Below are 20,182 nucleotides of genomic sequence, written 5' to 3'. Positions count from 1 at the left end.
AGGTAGGGCTGGTGGGAGTGAGACTCAGACATTTCAGTCACGTCTGGGTGTCGTCCGGCCTGGATCCCTGGGTTTAAGATATTGTGTCCCAGGGGTACTGGCTGGAATTTCAAGATCTCCCTCCTCACCGGTTCTTCAAATCAGGCTTGCCAGCTTTGCCGGCAGACAGGGCTATCCTACAGGGCGCCATCCAGAAGTTGGTGGCGGCACAGGTTATTGTACCAGTTCCTCCCCAGATGCAAAACAAGGGTTACTATTCAAACCTTTTCATGGTACCGAAACCGGATGGTTCGGTCAGGCCCATTCTGAACTTAAAATCCCTAAACCCCTTTCTGAGGGAGTTCAAGTTCAAAATGGAGTCTCTAAGGGCAGTGATATCAGGTCTGGAGGAGGGGGATTCAGATTTGGCTGACGCATCAAGCTTATCTCCGATTCGCACTGTTGGACTGTCATTTTCAGTTCCAGGCCCTGCCATTCAGCCTCTCCAAAGCACAGAGGGTATTCACCAAGGTGATGACGGAAATGATGGTTCTCCTCCGCAGACGGGTGGTGAACATAATTCCATATCTGGACGATCTGCTGATAAAGGCATTGTCCAAGGAGAAGCTGTTTACGGTCCATAGCTCTCACGACCCAGCTTCTCAGGGAACATGGTTGGATCCTGAATCTTCCAAAATCACATTTGGAACCAACCAGGAGGTTGTCTTTTCTGGAAATGATCCTCGACACGGAATTGCAGAGGGTATTTCTTCCAGAGGAAAAAGATACAAACAATGGTCCGAGATGTCCTGAAGCCGGCCCGGGTGTCAGTCCATCAGTGCATTCGCCTTCTGGGAAAGATGGTGGCCTCTTTTACGGGCTACGGACTACGAGAAAAGGATTTACTGGTAGGTAAATAAAATTCTATTTTTACACATTACGGCAGACAGCGTCCCCTTTTTACACATTACGGCAGACAGCGTCCCCTTTTACACATTACGGCACACAGAGTCCACCTTTTACATGTTACGGCAGACAGAGACCCCCTTTTACACATTACGGCAGGCAGAGACCCCCTTTTACACATTACGGCAGGCAGAGACCCCCTTTTACACATTACGGCAGGATAGGTCCCCCTTTTACACAGTACGGCAGGAAGATTCCCCCTTACACCCCCCCTACCCTTAGAGTGTAGTGTAGTGTAGCGAAGTGTAGTATACTATGGTATAGTGTAGTGTAGTATAGTGTAGTGTACTGTAGTGAAGTGTAGTGTAATATAGTGTAGTTCAGTGTAGTGTACTGTAGTGAAGTGTAGTGTAATATAGTGTAGTGTAGTGAAGTGTACTGTGGTATAGTGTAATGTAGTATAGTGTAGTGTAGTGTACTGTAGTGTCTGTGTAGGCACTTACGTGATGTGTACGTTCTTCCAGCGCTGTTGCCGGCTCCCGACTCCTCTGCACAGTCTATCCACTTCACAGAAAGAGAGGGGGTGGGCCGTGGGAGCGCAGCAGCGCAGGGGGGATATCCTGTTCAGCGCTGCTGCTGACTTTACACAGCATGACAGCGAGCGATCAGCGGCTCCAGCTGGTCGGAGCCTGGGGCTGCTGCGGGCGCAAGGAACAGGGGAGCGGGTGCGGGAGGGCGGCCGTCAGCGGGAGGGATATTTCGGCCACTCGGGGTGTATGTAGAAGGTGCGCCCACAGGGCAAGTGCACTGTGGGCAATGCACCTTCTGCACACACCTAATTACGTCACTGCTTGCCATTGTCAGATCTCATGTGTTTAGGATTCCATAAAAGTCCAGGGTGTAGGGTTCTGGGCTGCAGCACCGTGACTGTGTCAGTAAAGGGCTGTGGGCTGCAGCACTACTGTTAGGTCAGACTGTCAGCATACCGCTCAACTTTTGTGCTGCCAAAGGAGGGATAGTAATCGAATCTGTGGCCTCGCGGTAAGGGGGTAATGGCCTTGCGGCAAAGGAGGGACAGCACGAATTTGGGGGTGTGACATCATGGTAAGGGGGCGTGGCCTCACGACAAACTCCGCAATCACAAACCACGCACCCCATTTTAGTCACTATGGGGACATGGACAGTGCTCAGTGAGCTGCTGGCATGACCCCTGTCCCTCTCTGTTGGGGAATAGACGCTGTGCGCATGCGCACTGCTGCATCTATTCACCACTGCTCTGATCAGAGCTGCGAGTGACGGGGGGGGAATCTCCCAACTGCCTACCCCCCACCCGCGGGACACTGCGACCCGCGGGTGGGACAGCGGGACAGATCATGAAAAACCAGACTGTCCCGCCAAAATCGGGAAAGTTGGGAGGTATGTGTCAGTAAACGGCTATGAGGTACAACACTGCTGTGACTGTAGGTAAAGGATAGGAAATACCAATTAATTACCACAGCAGCTGGAAGGGGTTTGTCAGGGGTTTGATGTGTATATGTATTGACTGAATGTTTAGTCATATGCAGCTTTTTATATATTAAAAAATCAATTTTTATCTAACTGATCCAAGTATTTTATTGAATTGGTAATACAACTCATAGCGCTGGTAACCTTTCTTATACTGCTGTGACTGTGTCAGACTATCAGTGAAAGGCTGTGAGCTGTATAATTTCTGTTCCTGTGTCAGAAAAGAGAATATATAGGGGGTCATTCCGAGTTGTTCGCTCGTTGCCGATTTTCGTTATACTGCGATAAGTCGTTAACTGCGCATGGTACGCAGAGCGCATGCGCTTAGTTATTTTACTATAAACTTAGATGTTTTGCTGTAGCGTCTGCGGCGCTTTTCAGTCGCACTGGTGTTCAGTAAATGATTGACAGGAAAGGGGCGTTTCTGGGTGGCAACTTAGCGTTTTCCCGGGGTTGGCTAAAAAACGCAGGCGTGTCAGGGAAAAATGCAGGAGTGTCTGGAGAAATGGGGGAGTGGCTGGCCGAACGTAGGGCGTGTTTGTGATGTCAAACCAAGAACGAAATGGGCTGAGCTGATCGCAGTATAGGAGTAAGTCTCGAGCTATTTAGAAACTGCTAAGAATTTTCTATTCGCAATTCTGCTAATCTTTCGTTTGCAATTCTGCTATGCTAAGATACACTCCCAGAGGGCGGCGGCCTAGCGTGTGCAATGCTGCTAAAATCAGCTAACAACTCGGAATGACCCCCATAATGCAATTTAGATTTCAGTTTAAACACACCCCACCCAAATGTAACTCTCTCTGCACATGTTATATCTGCCCCCCTGCAGTGCACATGGTGCCTAATTCAGACCTGATCGCAGCAGCAAATTTGTTAGCTAATGGGCAAAACCACGTGCACTGCAGGGGAGGCAGATATAACATGTGCAGAGAGAGTTACATTTGGGTAGGGTGTGTTTAAACTGAAATCTAAATTGCAGTGTAAAAATAAAGCAGCCAGTATTTACCCTGCACAGAAACAAAATAACCCACCCAAATCTAACTCTCTCTGCACGTTATATATGCCCCCCCTCCCCGATAGTTACCTTTATACTTATGGTCATTGAAAAATTGCAGTAATGGTATTCTGCCTGACTCTGAATTGACAGCTCTGTCCAACTTGGCCCGCTCTATGTGTAAGGCCAAGTTGGACAAAGAACTAACCATTTGAGGATAAAGCCAAACAACTGGATCACATTCCATTTGGAACACTTAAGTCTCAATCATCTCTCCCCAATCATCCCGTCTCTTCTCCTTTATATCCTCCACCATGCTACCCCTACCACTCTTTTCCAAACTGTCTTCCTCACTCTGCTGTACTGAATGCCAGCTGAAAGTTCTGTCTTCTGTTCTTGGGGTCAAGAGAGTCGTAGTCAAAAGCATCTGGGAAAAAGGCCAAAATGAGAGCACAGAACGCAAGGCCATTACTCCAACTGCTTGAGAAATTCTGGATGTCTACCCCCTAAAAGTTGAAGATAGAAAAGGAAGGAAAATCAGGATATAACTATAGTAAGTAGGTGTTACATGGTAGTTACTTGCTGTTTTCAGAATAATGTTAACATTAGAATATACATATTATTAGAATATACTAAGACTGTATTATGTAAAGTATGAAAAGTGTACTTTCAGCTACAATGAGAAACTAAGTACAGAACTCACTTTGTAATAGAGACTATAGATAAGAAATTGAATAAAAGAAACAGGAAAACTTAAAGGAAACTGAGGGATAAGAGGAATATATAGATTTGTACACATTAGCACCCTAAATTTACAGAGGAAAAAACACAGGTAAGAAATAGCGAATGCATATGTATGTAGTCAAACAGGCACAGCTTGGCATGCATCCAGCTGTACAACACTAGCATTTACACGAGGAGTAACAAGTGTGTATTTGTTTATTCTGTCTGCCAACTATCCTGATAAGGATGTAGCTACCATAGTTGTAGGGAGTGCAGCTGTTATGGGGCCCTGAGAGGGGCGAACTTTCCCTACCAAAGTTACATGTGTTATATATATCTTTCACCACCCTTACAAACTTTTGTCTTTAGGCCTGCAATATATTTATCTATGTACCTAGACCTGCCAGTGGCGTAAGTTCGCCTCAGTTGCCCGGAGGTATGATAAATGTTGGTGCCGCCCTACATACACACACACACACACACACACACACACACACACACACACACACACACACACACACACACACACACACACACACACACACACACCCCATATGTAGCTATCCGGCACTCAGGGTGAACAGTAGCAGCATGCTCAGGTGCCTTTCCCAATAGTAATATAGATACACATACAAAGTGGACGCACTCCAAGTCAGTCATCACAATAAAACAGACACCCGACCAGCATACCTTTATAGTACACCTACAGTGCTCCCTCACCCTCCAGCGGGTCTCATGGAGATACTTTGGCGCAGCGGTGTGCCGATATAAACAAAAAACACACAAATGCCTCATTCACTTAAAAACACAAGCCTCTTTCACTTAAACACACACAAACGCCTCTTTCACTTAAAAACACTCACAAATGCCTCTCACTTAAAAACACACACACGCCTCTCACTTACATACACACACACACACACACGCCTCTTTCACTTAAACACACACCTCTCACACATACACACATGCCTCTTCCACCTAAACACACACAAACGCCTATTTCACTTAAATGCACACATGCCTCTCACCTATACACACACACGCCACTCACTTACACACATGCTTCTTTCACTTAATAACACACACGCCTCTCACTTACACACACACACACACACACACACACACATGCCTCTTTCACTTAAACACACAACTTTCCTAAAAAAACAGAGAGACACACACACCTCACTTATAAACATGCACACACAAAACACAGTGCTGCCAACATTTATTAAAGACCCCACAGCACCCCCAACTACACCCCCCCACACACACACATACACATACCCTCCAGCTGTACCTTTTTGGCAGGTACAGTACCTTTTTTTTATGGTCTGTACCATTAAAAGTATAGGAAAAGTGGTGCGGCCACGCCCCATTTCCTAATTTGCACCGATTTTTATGTGTAAAATGTTGGAGGGTATACACACACACACACACACACACACACACACACACACACACACACAGTGCAGCCTAAGGTAGGTGCTGGCTATGCCTACCTGTTGCTATCAGTCCAACTGAGGAGCAGAGAGCTTCACTCAGTCAGCTGAACTGGAAGGGCCCTGGGAGGAGTTGCGCTCTGGAGCTCCCCCTAGCTGCAGCCAGTGCCTGCTCTGTATATATGAGGAGGCAGATTCCGTGTCACTGACACAGCTCCTCTGTCTGAGAATGCTTTAAAAAAAAGTTCATGATCTTCAGGCAGCGGGAGACAGTGGGGGAGATGTGCCCCCTTGAGGTCAGGAGCCCGGCGGCAGCCGACTCCACTGCCTCCCACAGTTCCGCCACTGAGACCTGCTCATTGTAACGTGGTATAAAATGAACTGGAGAGCATTATAATGTTACATATTATGAACTGGGGCACTGCATACCTCCCAACATCTGGAGACTGCAACCTGGGACTCCATGCGTGGCAAAGAAAAGGGGTGTGGCTTCATGTGAATGATGTGATCACGAGCCACGCCTCCCATTTCCATCACAGTGGGGGCATGGCCAGCGCACTTTGAGCTGCTGGCCATGCCACCAGTCTCTCTGCCTCACTGGAATAGACGCCGTGCGCATGCACACAGCGTCTATTCACCGCTACTCTGCTCTGAACTGGGCAAAGCAGCAAGTGATAGGGAGCCTCCCAACTGCCCCCCCCCCACCTCGGGACACTGCGGCCCACGGGAGGGACAACGGGACAGACCCAAAAAAACAGGACTGTCCCGCGAAAATCGGGACAGTCGGGAGGTATGGCACTGTAATGTGTACCACATTACAGTGCTCCAGTTCATATTATGTAACATTATAATGCTCTCCAGTTCATTTTATATCACATTACAATGAGCAGGTCTAGGTACATAAATAAACATATTGCAGGCCTGAAGACAAAAGTTTGTAACTGTACAATAGAGGAGGTAGAGGCACTGCAGTGTGGCATAATATGAACTGGGGACACTATAATGTAACAATATGAACTGGGGACACTATAATGTAACATAATATGAACTAGGGACACTGTATGTCATAATGTGAATTGGGGTTACTGTGTTGTATAATGTGTACTGGGCAGTGCCGTAACTACGTGTCGGCGAATGGGGCACCGCACACAGCGCAGATCTCTGTAGGTGGCACTCTTGCTGTCCCACAGAACCCTCTTTCTCACCTGCTGCCATCCACTATAGTTCCGCCCCACAGCGGGAAGCTGGCATTTCCACCCGCTTCCGCCGCCGTAATATGTTTCTGCGGGCTCGCTGCTAGTTCACTCTACCTCCCCCGAGTCCCGGCTTCTCGGGATTTGTAGTTGCAGCGCTCCCAGCAAACTACAATTCCTGTGATGCACCGCGGGTCTGTGAGTGACTGAAGAAACGGCGGTCGGGACTGACAGCCTCTCCCACCTCCCCAGCTTCTTGCTGGTTACTGTCTCACCACAGGAAGGCTGACGTTAACCTACTCTAGGTATTAGGGGAGCATTTAACATTCGGGTGTGGTTTGGAGTCGGGTGTTTTTTTTTTCAAAAACCCCTCAAAAACAGCTTAAATCATAGAATTTGGGGGTAATTTTGTTCCTATAGTATTATTAACCTCAATAACCATAATTTCCACTCATTTCCAGTCTAGTCTTGTTTTGTTCATACGTTTGTAAATCCAGTCATCAGGACACAGAGACATGTGAGTTCACTGCTGTGCTGTTTATTCCCTCACCAACTCCAGACACACTGCACACTGGACCACCCACTTCCCAGCATCCCCCTGGTCCCAGGGACCATCACTGAAGATTCAGGCTTACACAGATTAGTAAGGGAGTGTCTACAAATATTAAGCATTCTAATACACTAACATCACATCCTCTTTTCTTTAAAGATAAGCCCTGTATGCTTCAATGCAACAATTAACAACGTCATATTAAGAACATCATCTAACACATTTCAATGAGTCTCTCAGGTCTGCGTATTTCCCTTTTGGGTCTTTCATACACAGTCTGTGTTTCATCGACCATGTTGGACCTTTCTAGAATCGTGGTTTGTTCACCATTATCAGGATCATCATACATGTCAGATGAAGGGTATTCTTCAGTCATGTTGTCTTCATTATGGTTAGGTTGAGATCTTAAATCCACCCGATTTCTTCTTACTTTTGTTCCACGCTCTGTACGTATAGTATAAGATCTTGGTGCTACTTGTGCTTGCACAATACCTTTCTGCACCCAAATACCTTTCTCGTGATCTCTGAGACGGACTTGGTCACCCAATTTTAGATCAGATAAGCTTTTTGCTCGCCTGTCATGGAACATTTTCTGTTTTGCCTGTTGACGTTCCTTACTCAGTCTGACCAATGCTGAGTTATGTGTATTAAGCAGTTCATCATGTATCGGGAGATTTGCTCTAATCCTCCTTCCCATCAGCATTTGTGCAGGAGAAAGTCCATTCTGTAAAGGTGTACTGCGGTAAATTAAAATACTTTTGTAGAAATCTTCTTTACCTTCTTGAGCTTTTTTGATGAGACTCTTTACAGTTTTTACTGAACTTTCCACCAACCCATTTGAGCGTGGATAGTGGGGACTTGACGTAGTATGGACAAATTCCCACTCATCAGCAAATTGTCTAAATTCAGCACTGGAAAACTGAGGACCATTGTCAGTGAACACTTCCATAGGAACACCATGCCTTGCAAAGATTGACTTCATGCAATTGATTATGGCTTTACTAGTAGTTGTATGTAGTGTCTTCACCTCAGGGTAGTTAGAGTAATAATCAGTCACGACAATGTACGTTTTCCCATTACAATCAAACAAATCTGCGCCAACTTTCTGGTACGGTCTCTCTGGCACTGCGTGAGGACTCAGTGGCTCGACTTGTTGTTTCGGTCTATACATAAGACATAATTCATATGTAGCTGTCAGTGGCGCACCCAGGGGGGGTTTCCGAGCACCCAGAAACCCCCCTCCACCCAAAAAAAATATATATATTCTTTATTTTTTTTTTGCTGCATGAATATTATTAATGGCTGTCTAGCATCCTCTGGTGGCACTTGTAAGTGCTTAATAAAAGTTTACTTTATTTTAATTATAGTACATATATATCCATGTGCAATTTGTGCATACATATATATACACATGTATATACATACATACATATAAACACACACACACACACACACACATATTATATACATGCGTATATATACGTGTACTGTATGTGTATATATATAAATATATATATATATATATATATGCATGTTTAATATGCTATGTGTATATGTATATAAATATATACATAGGTGTATATACGGTATATATATATGTAGATATATATATATATACATACATACATACACAGACACACTAGTTTTACGAAAACCAGCATACACTGGGTCACCTCAGTCCCCACCCCCGTGCTTGGCTCCACTCAGTTCTGGAACCCCCCCCATGCAAATCCTGCGTTTGCCACTGGCTGTAGTCTGTGCTATGTCTTGGTTCATTCTTGACCAATACATAACTTCACGCGCTCTCCGCTTACATTTTTCTTCTCCTAAGTGGCCTTCATGTATCTTGCACAGCATAGTTTTTCTTAGTTGTGTAGGTATGACAAACCTATTGCCTTTGTAAATAATACCATCGACAACTGTAAGGTCACTGCGGTACATCCAATAATCATGGATAGACAGCGGGCACGCATGTTTTTCTGCTGGCCAACCTTTCAGAATGATATCTTTCAACACTTTCATTGTGTCATCTGTCTCAGTTTCTTTCCTAATCTGTTCTTGTCTTGAAAGAGACACTGGTAGAGAAGCTACGATCCAATTAATATAGGCTTCTATCTCTTCATCCATCAGACTTTTGGAACCTTCACTTTGTCCACAGCACGAGAAAGTGTATCAGCAATGTACATGTATTTGCCGGGACAGTACAGCAAGTGTACATCATATTTCTGTAGTCTGATAAGCATTCGTTGAATTCTCATGGGACAGTCATGTAATGATTTAGTCATGATAGCTACCAATGGCTTGTGGTCAGTTTCCACTGATGAAATCGTTCACATGCATATGTGATCGCTAGAAGTTCTTTTTCTATCTGAGCATACCTTGTTTCAGCACTTGTCAGTGCTCTTGATGCATAGATTACTGGTTGCCATGTATCCTCATGTTCTTGTAACAGCACTGAGCCTAGGCCAAATTGTGAAGCATCTGCTGAAATTCTTATTCTTTTCGCAGGATCAAAGAATTTTAGCACTGGTTGCTCTGTAATGATCTGTTTCAAGTATTGCCAACTTTCTTCTGTTCATGTGACCACATCCACTCGTTATCTTCGTCCAACAACCATCTAAGAGAGGCTGTTCATTCAGAGAGTTGAGAAATAAACTTTCCTAAGTAAGTAATCATTCCTAGGAATCTTCTGACGTCGTCTTTGTTGTTAGGACGTTCCATGTTCACTATGGCTGATATTTTCCTTGGGTCTGGTTTTACACCTTGATCCGAGACCACGTCGCCCATAAAGGTAAGTGTATTCACGCCAAATTCACATTTGTCCTTGTTTAGCTTTAGATTCACTTTCTTGTCAAGTTCCATTACTTGTCTCAATCTAGAATCATGTTCTTCCTTTGTAGATCCACAGACAATAATGTCATCCATCATTGTTTCAACACCTGGAATATGTTCAAAAATCATGTGTATCTTTTTGTAATATACTTCTGGAGCAGACAATATTCCATATGGTAGTCAAAGAAATCTGTATCGTCCTTCTGGTGTATGAAATGTACAAAGCTTTGAGCTGGCCTCATCTAGCTTCATTTGCCAGAATCCTGAAGATGCGTCCAATTTACTGAACCATTTTGCTCCCACAAATTGTGACATGATTTCATCTCTGGTTGGTAGTTTGAAATGTTCTCGTTTAATAGCTTTGTTTAAATCTCTGGGGTCTAGACATATTCTGAGTTGTCCATTTTTCTTTTCAAAAATTACTAAGGAGCTTACCCATTCAGTAGGCTCATCAACTTTCTGTATCACACCCAAGGCTTCCATGCGATTTAACTCTTGTTTCAGTTTTTCTCTCAGCGCAAACGGCACTTTTCTACAGGGGTGTATCACTGAAGAAACTTGCGTGTCTATATTTATTTTATGCTCTCCAGGCAAATAACCTAGACCTTCAAACAAGTCTCTGTATTCTGTAAACATCGATTTGCAGTCATCTTCTACTTGTGATGTCACCATAAAAACTCTCTTTAGCAAGCTTAGTTTCTCACAGGAACTTAATCCTAGAATCGGTTGCACATTTTTATCCACAATCAGTAGACATGTTTTAAACTGTTGTCCCTTATATTTCAGTGTCACTAAGCATGTACCTTTCAAAGGAATTTCCTCCCCAGTGTACCCTGTAACTTTCACTTTGGCTGGGTGAATTTTAGGTTTTACTCTAAAAGTCTTATAGTCTTGAAATTATATTAAATTCACCTGCGCACCAGTATCAAGCTTAAAGGGAATGACAATCTCGTTCACAGTTAAAGGGACAATCCATCTGCACTGCAAAGTTCAATGCAATCCACAAAGAATTCATCTGTTTGTTTAACAGCATGCACTTTGGTTGTTTTACTTTTAATTTTACAGCATTTGGCAAAGTGATTAAGTCTACCACATTTCATGCAGGTTTTACCATAAGCAGGGCACATTTTAGGATTGTGAGCATTTCCACATCTACTACACATTTCCTTATTAGACTGTGGCTTAGACTGCTTCATTCTTGAGAATGGAGGTTTGCATGGCTCTGTTTTCTGCACTACATGCACATCAGCTTCCTTGTGTAACTTTTTGGCTTGAAATCTAGTTATTTCTGCAGATCTACACATAGTCACTGCCTTTTCTAGTGTTAGGTCTTGCTCTCTCAGCAATCTCTCTCTGAGTCCATTATCAGGTATTCCACAGACAATACGATCTCTAATCAATGAATCCTTTAAATCACCAAACTCACAGGTTTTACTGAGTGATTGCAGCTCTGTAACATACTGATCAAATCCATCTACAGACTTCTGATAACATGTGAAAAACTTATATCTTTCATATTTCCTTGGCACAAAGTAATCTTCAAACTTCTGCATTATAGAAGATAGCACCATATTCTGCCCCTCATCAAACTGAAAACTATTATAAATGTCCAGCACATCCTCTCCTATCACATGGAGGAAAATGGATGCCTTCGTTTTGTCAGCCTCTGAATCAGCTCCACATGCAGCAAGATATATATTAAACCTTTGCTTAAATCTTTTCCAGTTTTCAGACCAGTTACCAGACATCAGCATGACGGTTGGAGGAGCTAGTTTATCCATGGTTACTCACTGTTTGAAGATAGGAGCACACGGCAGGCTTTGCAGACACAGAGTATCACAGCCACAGACTTCTGCAAGATTATTTCACACTCTGAGAGCACTAGCAGTCCAAGTTAAACTTCTTCTGACACCATGTTTTGTTCATACGTTTGTAAATCCAGTCATCAGGACACAGAGACATGTGAGTTCACTGCTGTGCTGTTTATTCCCTCACCAACTCCAAACACACTGCACACTGGACCACCCACTTCCCAGCATCCCCCTGGTCCCAGGGACCATCACTGAAGATTCAGGCTTGCACAGATTAGTAAGGGAGTGTCTACAAATATTAAGCATTCTAATACACTAACATCACAATTCTGAACACATCACAACTCACAATATTATTTTTAGTCCTAAAATTTGCACTGAGGTCGCTGGATGACTAAGCTAAGCGACCCAAGTGGGCGGCACAAACACCTGGCCCATCTAGGAGTGGCACTGCAGTGTCAGACAGGATGGCACTTAAAAAAATTGGCCCCAAACATCACATGATGCAAAGATAAAAAAAAAAAAAGAAGTGCAAGATGGAATTGTCCTTGGGCCCTCCCACCCACCCTTATGTTGTATAAACAGGACATGCACACTTTAACAAACCCATCATTTCAGCGACAGGGTCTGCCACGTGACTGTGGCTGAAATGACTGGTTAGTTTGGGCCCCCACCAAAAAAGAAGCAATCAATCTCTCCTTGCACAAACTGGCTCTACAGAGGCAAGATGTCTACCTCATCATCATCCTCCGATTCCTCACCCCTTTCACTGTGTACATCCCCCTCCTCACAGAGTATTAATTCGTCCCCACTGGAATCCACCATCACAGGTCCCTGTGTACTTTCTGGAGGCAATTGCTGGTACATGTCTCCCTGTAGGAATTGATTATATTTCATTTTGATGAACATCATCTTCTCCACATTTTGTGGAAGTAACCTCATACGCCAATCGCTGACAAGGTGACCGGCTGCACTAAACACTCTTTCGGAGTACACACTGGAGGAGGGGGGGGGGCAACTTAGGTAAAATAAAGCCAGTTTGTGCAAGGGCCTCCAAATTGCCTCTTTTTTCCTGCCAGTATACAAACGGACTGTCTGACGTGCCTACAGTGATGCTGTCACTCATGTTGCTCCTCCATCCTCTGAAGCATATAGAGCAGGGGTGTCAAACTCAAATTCATCGGGGGCCGCATCAGCAGTTTGGTCCCCATCAAAGGGCCGGTTGTATCTGTAGGTCTATCCAAAATTTACCGCTCCACCTGCCTTATATGTGCCCAGCCATCTGCCCCCTTTTAAAGTGCCCAGCCATGTGCCCCCTTTTATAGTGCCCAGCCATGTGCCCCCTTTTATAGTGCACAGGTCCCCATTTTACACATTGCGGCAGGCACAGGTCCCCATTTTACACATTGCGGCAGGCACAGGTCCCCATTTTACACATAGCGGCAGGTACAGGTCCCCATTTTACACATTGTGGCAGGCACAGGTCCCCATTTTACACATTGTGGCAGGCACAGGTCCCCATTTTACACATAGCGGCAGGTACAGGTCCCCATTTTACACATTGTGGCAGGCACAGGTCCCCATTTTACACATTGTGGCAGGCACAGGTCCCCATTTTACACATAGCGGCAGGTACAGGTCCCCATTTTACACATTGTGGCAGGCACAGGTCCCCATTTTACACATTGTGGCAGGCACAGGTCCCCATTTTACACATTGCGGCAGGCACAGGTCCCCATTTTACACATTGCGGCAGGCACAGGTCCCCATTTTACACATAGCGGCAGGTACAGGTCCCCATTTTACACATTGTGGCAGGCACAGGTCCCCATTTTACACATTGTGGCAGGCACAGGTCCCCATTTTACACATTGTGGCAGGCACAGGTCCCCATTTTACACATAGCGGCAGGTACAGGTCCCCATTTTACACATAGCGGCAGGTACAGGTCCCCATTTTACACATTGTGGCAGGTGGTGGAAGGAGGGAGAGAGAGAGAAAGAGAGGAAGGGAGAGGGGCTGACTTACATTTGAAGCGGTTCTCGCCGCTCTTCAGCCGCCTCTCCCTCCTCGTCTGCGCGGCTCCCTTCTCCCTCCTCCGACGGGGTTTCGTTGAATGACGCGTTTGCGCCGTGACGTCACGACGCAATCGCGTCATTCCGCGAAACCCCGCCCCCCCCGAGCTGGGCACTCGGGAGAAGGGGGTTTCATGGCGGCGGCACCGCGGGCCATCAGACGAGGTCTGGCGGGCCGGATTTGGCCCGCGGGCCTTGTCTTTGACACCCCTGATATAGAGGGTTGAATTCCACCTCGTTAATACCTCTTGCTTCAGCTGATGGTGGGGCAGATTCCGGAGTGTTTGCTGGTGCTCCAATCTTCGGCACTCGGTGGCTGAATGCCGAAAGTGGCCCGCATTTCTTTGGGCCACCAACAGCGTCTCTTGCACGCCCCTGTCATTTTAAAAAAAAATCTGCACCACCAAATTAATTGTATGTGCAAAACATGCGACGTGCTGGAATTTTCCCACATGTAATGCACGCACAATATTGGTGGCGTTGTCCGATGTCACAAATCCCCAGGAGAGTCCAATTGGGGTAAGCCAATGTGCGATGATGTTCCTCAGTTTCCGTAAGAGGTTGTCAGCTGTGTGCCTCTTATGGAAAGCGGTGATACAAAGCGTAGCCTGCCTAGGAACGAGTTGGCGTTTGCAAGATGCTGCTACTGGTGCCGCCGCTGCTGTTGTTGCTGCGGGATGCAATACATCTACCCAGTGGGCTGTCACAGTCATATAGTCCTTAGTCTGCCCTGCTCCACTTGTCCACATATCCGTGGTTAAGTGGACATTGGGCACAACTGCATTTTTTAGGACACTGGTGACTCTTATTCTGACGTCTGTGTACATTCTCGGTATCGCTTGCCTAGAGAAGTGGAACCTAGATGGCATTTGGTACTGGGAACACACTACCTCAAGAAATTCTCTAAGTCCCTGTGAACTAACGGCGGATACCGGACGCACATCTAACACCAACACAGCTGCCAAGGCCTGAGTAATCCGCTTTGCAACAGGATGACTGCTGTGATATTTCATCTCCCTCGCAAAAGACTGTTGGACAGTCAATTGCTTACTGGAAGTAGTACAAGTGGTCTTCCGACTTCCCCTCTGGGATGATGATCGACTCCCAGCAGCAACAACAGCCGCACCAGCAGCAGTAGGCGTTACACTCAAGGATCCATCGGAGGAATCCCAGTCAGGAGAGGACTCGTCAGACTTGCCAGTGACATGGCCTGCAGGACTATTGGCGTTCCTGTCTAAGGAGGAAATTGACACTGAGGGAGTTGGTGGTGTGGTTTGCACTGGGAGCTTGGGTACAAGAGGAAGAAGGGATTTAGTTGTCAGTAGACTGCTTCCGCTGTCACCCAAAGTTTTTGAACTTGTCAATGACTTCTGATGAATGCGCTCCAGGTGACGTATAAGGGAGGATGTTCCTAGGTGGTTAACGTCCTTATCCCTACTTATTACAGATTGACAAAGGCAACACGCGGCTTGACACCAGTTGTCTGCATTTCTGTTGAAATAATTCCACACCGAAGAGGTGATTTTTTTAGTATTTTGACCAGGCATGTCAATGGCCTTATTCATCCCACGGACAACAGGTGTCTCCCCGGGTGCCTGACTTAAACAAACCACCTCTCCATCAGATTCCTCCTTGTCAATTTCCTCCTCAGCGGCAGCAACACCCATATCCTCATCCTGGTGTGCTTCAACAGTGACATCTTCAATTTGAATATCAGGAACTGGACTGTGGGTCAGTGATCGCGCTGAGACAAAAAAAAAGTGGGTCCCAGGGACCCCTCACTTTTAAAAATTGGGGTCCTACTTGTCCTTTTCTGGGTCCCATCGGAATGAAGGTTTTAATTAGTCTAATTAATGATTCAAACATAAAAACACAAACTTGATTTGGACACTACAAAAGGGGTGCAAGGGGGAGGATGGGGTGACGATGCTGCTGGACTATGTAGCATACAGGACACCCCGCACTTTAGATGTAATTAGACATTTTGGTGACCTTGTGGCAGAAAGAGAATTGGTTCTCCTGCACGACACTGAAAACTGCGTCAGTGCGCGCCGAAGGCGCGCTGGAATTTTTTAGGGGCGTAGCTTCGTGGGGAAGGGGCGTGGTCACATAATAGTACCAATTCACATTATTCCACACAGTAGTGCCGCTTATACACATTGCACCAGGTAGAACCTCCTATACACACTGAGCCAAGGAGAGCACGTTATTCACATTGCACCAGGTAGAGCACGTTATACACATTGCGCCACACATTGCACCAGGTAGAGCACGTTATACGTATTGCGCCAGGTAGAGCACGTTATTCACATTGCGCCAGGCAGAGCACGTTATTCACATTGCGCCAGGTAGAGCACGTTATACGTATTGCGCCAGGTAGAGCACGTTATTCACATTGTGCCAGGCAGAGCACGTTATTCACATTGCGCCAGGCAGAGCACGTTATTCACATTGCGCCAGGCAGAGCACGTTATTCACATTGCGCCAGGCAGAGCACGTTATTCACATTGCGCCAGGCAGAGCATGTTATACACATTGCGCCAGGCAGAGCACGTTATTCACATTGCGCCAGGTAGAGCACTTAACAATTATATGATTAAAAAACAGGACAACATTATTAAATAATACATTTTCTATATGTAATGGCTTTATGGTGCCGCTATAATAGAGCCCCAGACTGGATTTAGACACTACAAAAGTGTTGTGGGGGAGGGAGGGTGACAATGCTGCTGGGCTGTTATCATATCGGAAGTATGCATTCAGGATCCTGGCTGTCGGGATCCCAGCAGCCGTAATACCGATGCCGGAATCCTGACAGCAGCCACAATACCAACGCTGGCATCCAGAGGTGATCAGGATCCTGGCAACGATATAGCGACAGTCAGGATCCTGAAGGGAAGTATGCACTGCCGCCACTGGTTTAGCGTGCGGGTGGGAAGGGGGGGGTTAGGATATGGTGTTGGGGAGGGTTAGGCTGCAGAGGGAGGGGGGGTATAAGTGTTAGGCACTAAGGGGGTGGGTTAGGTTTAGGCTGCGGGAAACGGAGGGTTAGGGGTGGGAGGTTAGGGTACCCTCTGCACTCGTCACTCTTGTCGGCTTTGCTGCGATCGGGATGCTGGTGTCGGTATACTAAATGCCAACATCCTGACGACGACTTCGGACACTTGGTACAACCACTGGATTTGAGTCATGCTGCCTGTAATTTATGTGCTGACTGATCAACTTCAGTGACAATCACTGTGCTGGCTGCCTTTACAGTAACCAGCGGCAACCAGCAGTAACCAGCAGTAACCAACAAAGGCAGCCAGAACAGTGAGTGTCACTGAAGTTGATCAGTCAGCACATAAATTACAGGCAGCATGACTCGAATCCAGTGGTTGTATCAAGGGTCCTGTATGCTGCACAGCCCAGCAGCACTGTCACCCTCTCGCCTCACCCCCACTCCATACCACAAAAATGTTGCGTTTAACACCTGTTTGCAGGCGCCATGCAGCCCCCATCTCCGCCATCCCACCGATATGAGCAGCCCCCCAGCCGCCACCGCAAGTCCAGCTCACCCCTCCGCACAGCAAGCACAGTCCCCGGTCACTGGCGTTCAACATCCCCGCAGCACAGTGTGTAGAGCGCCGCAGAGCCGTCCTCACTGTCTGTCCGGCTCCGTGAAGCTCCAGCGGGTGATCGGCGGGGGGGCGTCCTCACTCTGTCCGGCTCCGTGAAGCTCCAGGGGGTGATCGGCGGGGGGGGGCGTCCTCACTCTGTCCGGCTCCGTGAAGCTCCAGCGGGTGATGGGGGGGGGGGGAGTGATGTGTGTGCGCGGTGTAGGGGGCGGGGCCTTCTGGGTGCATGCGGATAGAGAGATGCGGCGGCGATTGGATGAGGAGGCGCAGCGGTGATTGGATGGGTAGACAGAGTCTCCTATTGGTGCAGTGATACACAGCGCGTCCTATGGGACCCGCTCATTTTTTAAAACCGGGTACGTCTCTTCCTGTAGCGCGTAAAAACGCGCTATAGCGCGTATTTTGCGATCACTGGTGGGTGCTCCTTCCAGCACTTGCAAATGGTGGAAGGAGCCACCTCTTCCCGTCCAGTGTTGGGAAGGTCAGGCATCGCAACCGACACAATTGGACTCTCCTTGGGGATTTGTGATTTAGAAGAAAGCACAGTTCTTTGCTGTGCTCTTGCCAGCTTAATTCTTTTAATTTTTCTAGCGGGAGGATGAGTGCTTCCATCCTCATGTGAAGCTGAACCACTAGCCATGAACATAGGCCAGGGCCTCAGCCGTTCCTTGCCACTCCGTGTCATAAATGGCATATTGGCAAGTTTACGCTTCTCCTCAGACGATTTTAATTTAGATTTTTGGGTCATCATTTTACTGAACTTTTGCTTTTTGGATTTTACACACTCTCTACTATGACATTGGGCATCGGCCTTGGCAGACGACGTTGATGGCATTTCATCATCTCTGCCATGACTAGTGGCAGCAGCTTCAGCACGAGGTGGAAGTGGATCTTGATCTTTCCCTATTTTACCCTCCACATTTTTGTTCTCCATTTTTTAATGTGTGGAATTATATGCCAGTAATATTATTATATCAATAGCAATGGCCTACTGTACCAATGCAGCACAGATATGGATACTTGAAGTGACACAAAGCTGCAAGATACAGCAATGGCCTACTGTACTGTACTACTATATATACTGGTGGTCACCAAAATGCTGCACTGTACTACTATATACTGCTCACAACAATGCAGCATAGATATGGATACTTGAAGTGACACGGAGCTGCAAGATATAGCAATGGCCTACTGTACTGTACTACTATATATACTAGTGGTCACCAAAATGCTGCACTGTACTATTATATAGTATATATACTGGTCACACAACAATGCAGCAGATATTGAGCACTGATCAGGATACTAGAACTGAGTCTGACACGGAGCTGCAAGATACAGCAATGGCCTACTGTACTGTACTACTGTATAATATACTGGTTGTCACCACAATGCAGCACACTGAGCACAGATATTGAGCTTTTCAGGCAGAGAATGTAGCCACGTCCTCTCCGTTCAATCTACAATGCATGAGTGAAAATGGCGGCGACGCACGGTTCTTTATATGGAATACGAATCTCGCGAGAATCCGACAGCGGGATGATGACGTTCAGTCTCGTTCCGGTTAACCGAGCAAGGCGGGAAGATCCGAAGCTGCCTCGGACCCGTGTAAAACACGTGAAGTTCGGGGGGGTTCGGATCTCGACGAACCGAACCTGCTCATCTATAATAAATATATATATATATACATGCATATATTTGTATATATATTTGTATATAGTGTTTGTGTTCATATATGTATGTCTCTGTATATTAGAGTAGATGTGTGTGTGTGTGTGTGTGTGTGTGTGTGTGTGTGTGTGTGTGTGTGTGTGTGTGTGTGTGTGTGTATATATATAGCTGTGTGATCATCCGGTATTATTGTGTGGGTGAGGAGACTGACTGGGGGAAGGGACCTCCAAGCAGCAGACCCGAGCCTCCGCTCTGCCGCATTATCCCGCAGGGTATTTTGTTTTTCAAGAAATGGATGGCAAGTGACTATGCGAGTTGAGGCTTTGGATACCTAAGTGGCTTTACATCCGGGAGATAACTATCAGAACCGGGGAGAATTCGGATCTTTAAACTCTGCATAAAGGTGGTTTAAAGACCACCTATTACGGTACACCTCCAGCTTTTAGGGTGTTTCATATTGGTGGAGGTTGTTTATACTATCAATATTGCACTAGGAGGCGCCTTTTTCACTTTGTTTTCTAGAATCTATGAAGACCTGTTTGAACAGCAGGTTGCTTGGAAAAACAAGCAGCCACCCTGGCAAGCACAGGGGAAGTGCTTTGAATAAAACAAATACATTACAGACTATATAAATTATTGGAGGAAGGTTTCCTGCGCACCAAATATCACCCCTAGATTACTATATATATATTTATTTGTTTATTTTGCAGGGGGATGCAGGCTATATATGGGGTATTCCCACACAGTGATGAAAATAAGGGTGTGCCGTGGAGCCATTCCCTTTATCCAGTCACATCCATACTTATTTTTTTATATATTGCTGTTTGTATGTATTAAGCGCCAATTGGGTTTACATAGTGTTTTTTTCTTTGTTAACCCTTGAGAG

The 20,182-nt window shown here is 46.1% G+C and overlaps 1 protein-coding gene across 4 annotated transcripts in view; it reads right to left on the bottom strand.

Annotated features, from left to right (window-relative positions):
• Positions 1-20,182, bottom strand: part of SMTNL1 (smoothelin like 1) — a 173,403-nt gene that overhangs the window by 23,662 nt on the left and 129,559 nt on the right. For 3 of the 4 annotated variants that reach the window (XM_063958574.1, XM_063958572.1, XM_063958571.1), the window contains one exon: positions 3,740-3,891. In XM_063958574.1, coding sequence (XP_063814644.1) covers positions 3,740-3,891 — 152 coding nt within the window. Of the gene's footprint in view, positions 1-845; positions 867-3,712; positions 3,892-20,182 lie in introns of those variants that run through there. The other variant, XM_063958573.1, reaches the window with a different exon arrangement.

Source organism: Pseudophryne corroboree, chromosome 3 (assembly GCF_028390025.1).
Source record: "Pseudophryne corroboree isolate aPseCor3 chromosome 3, aPseCor3.hap2, whole genome shotgun sequence".
Lineage (NCBI taxonomy): Eukaryota > Metazoa > Chordata > Amphibia > Anura > Myobatrachidae > Pseudophryne > Pseudophryne corroboree.
Note: the sequence above shows the minus strand (reverse complement) of the source record. Positions and strands in the feature narration are given on the sequence as shown.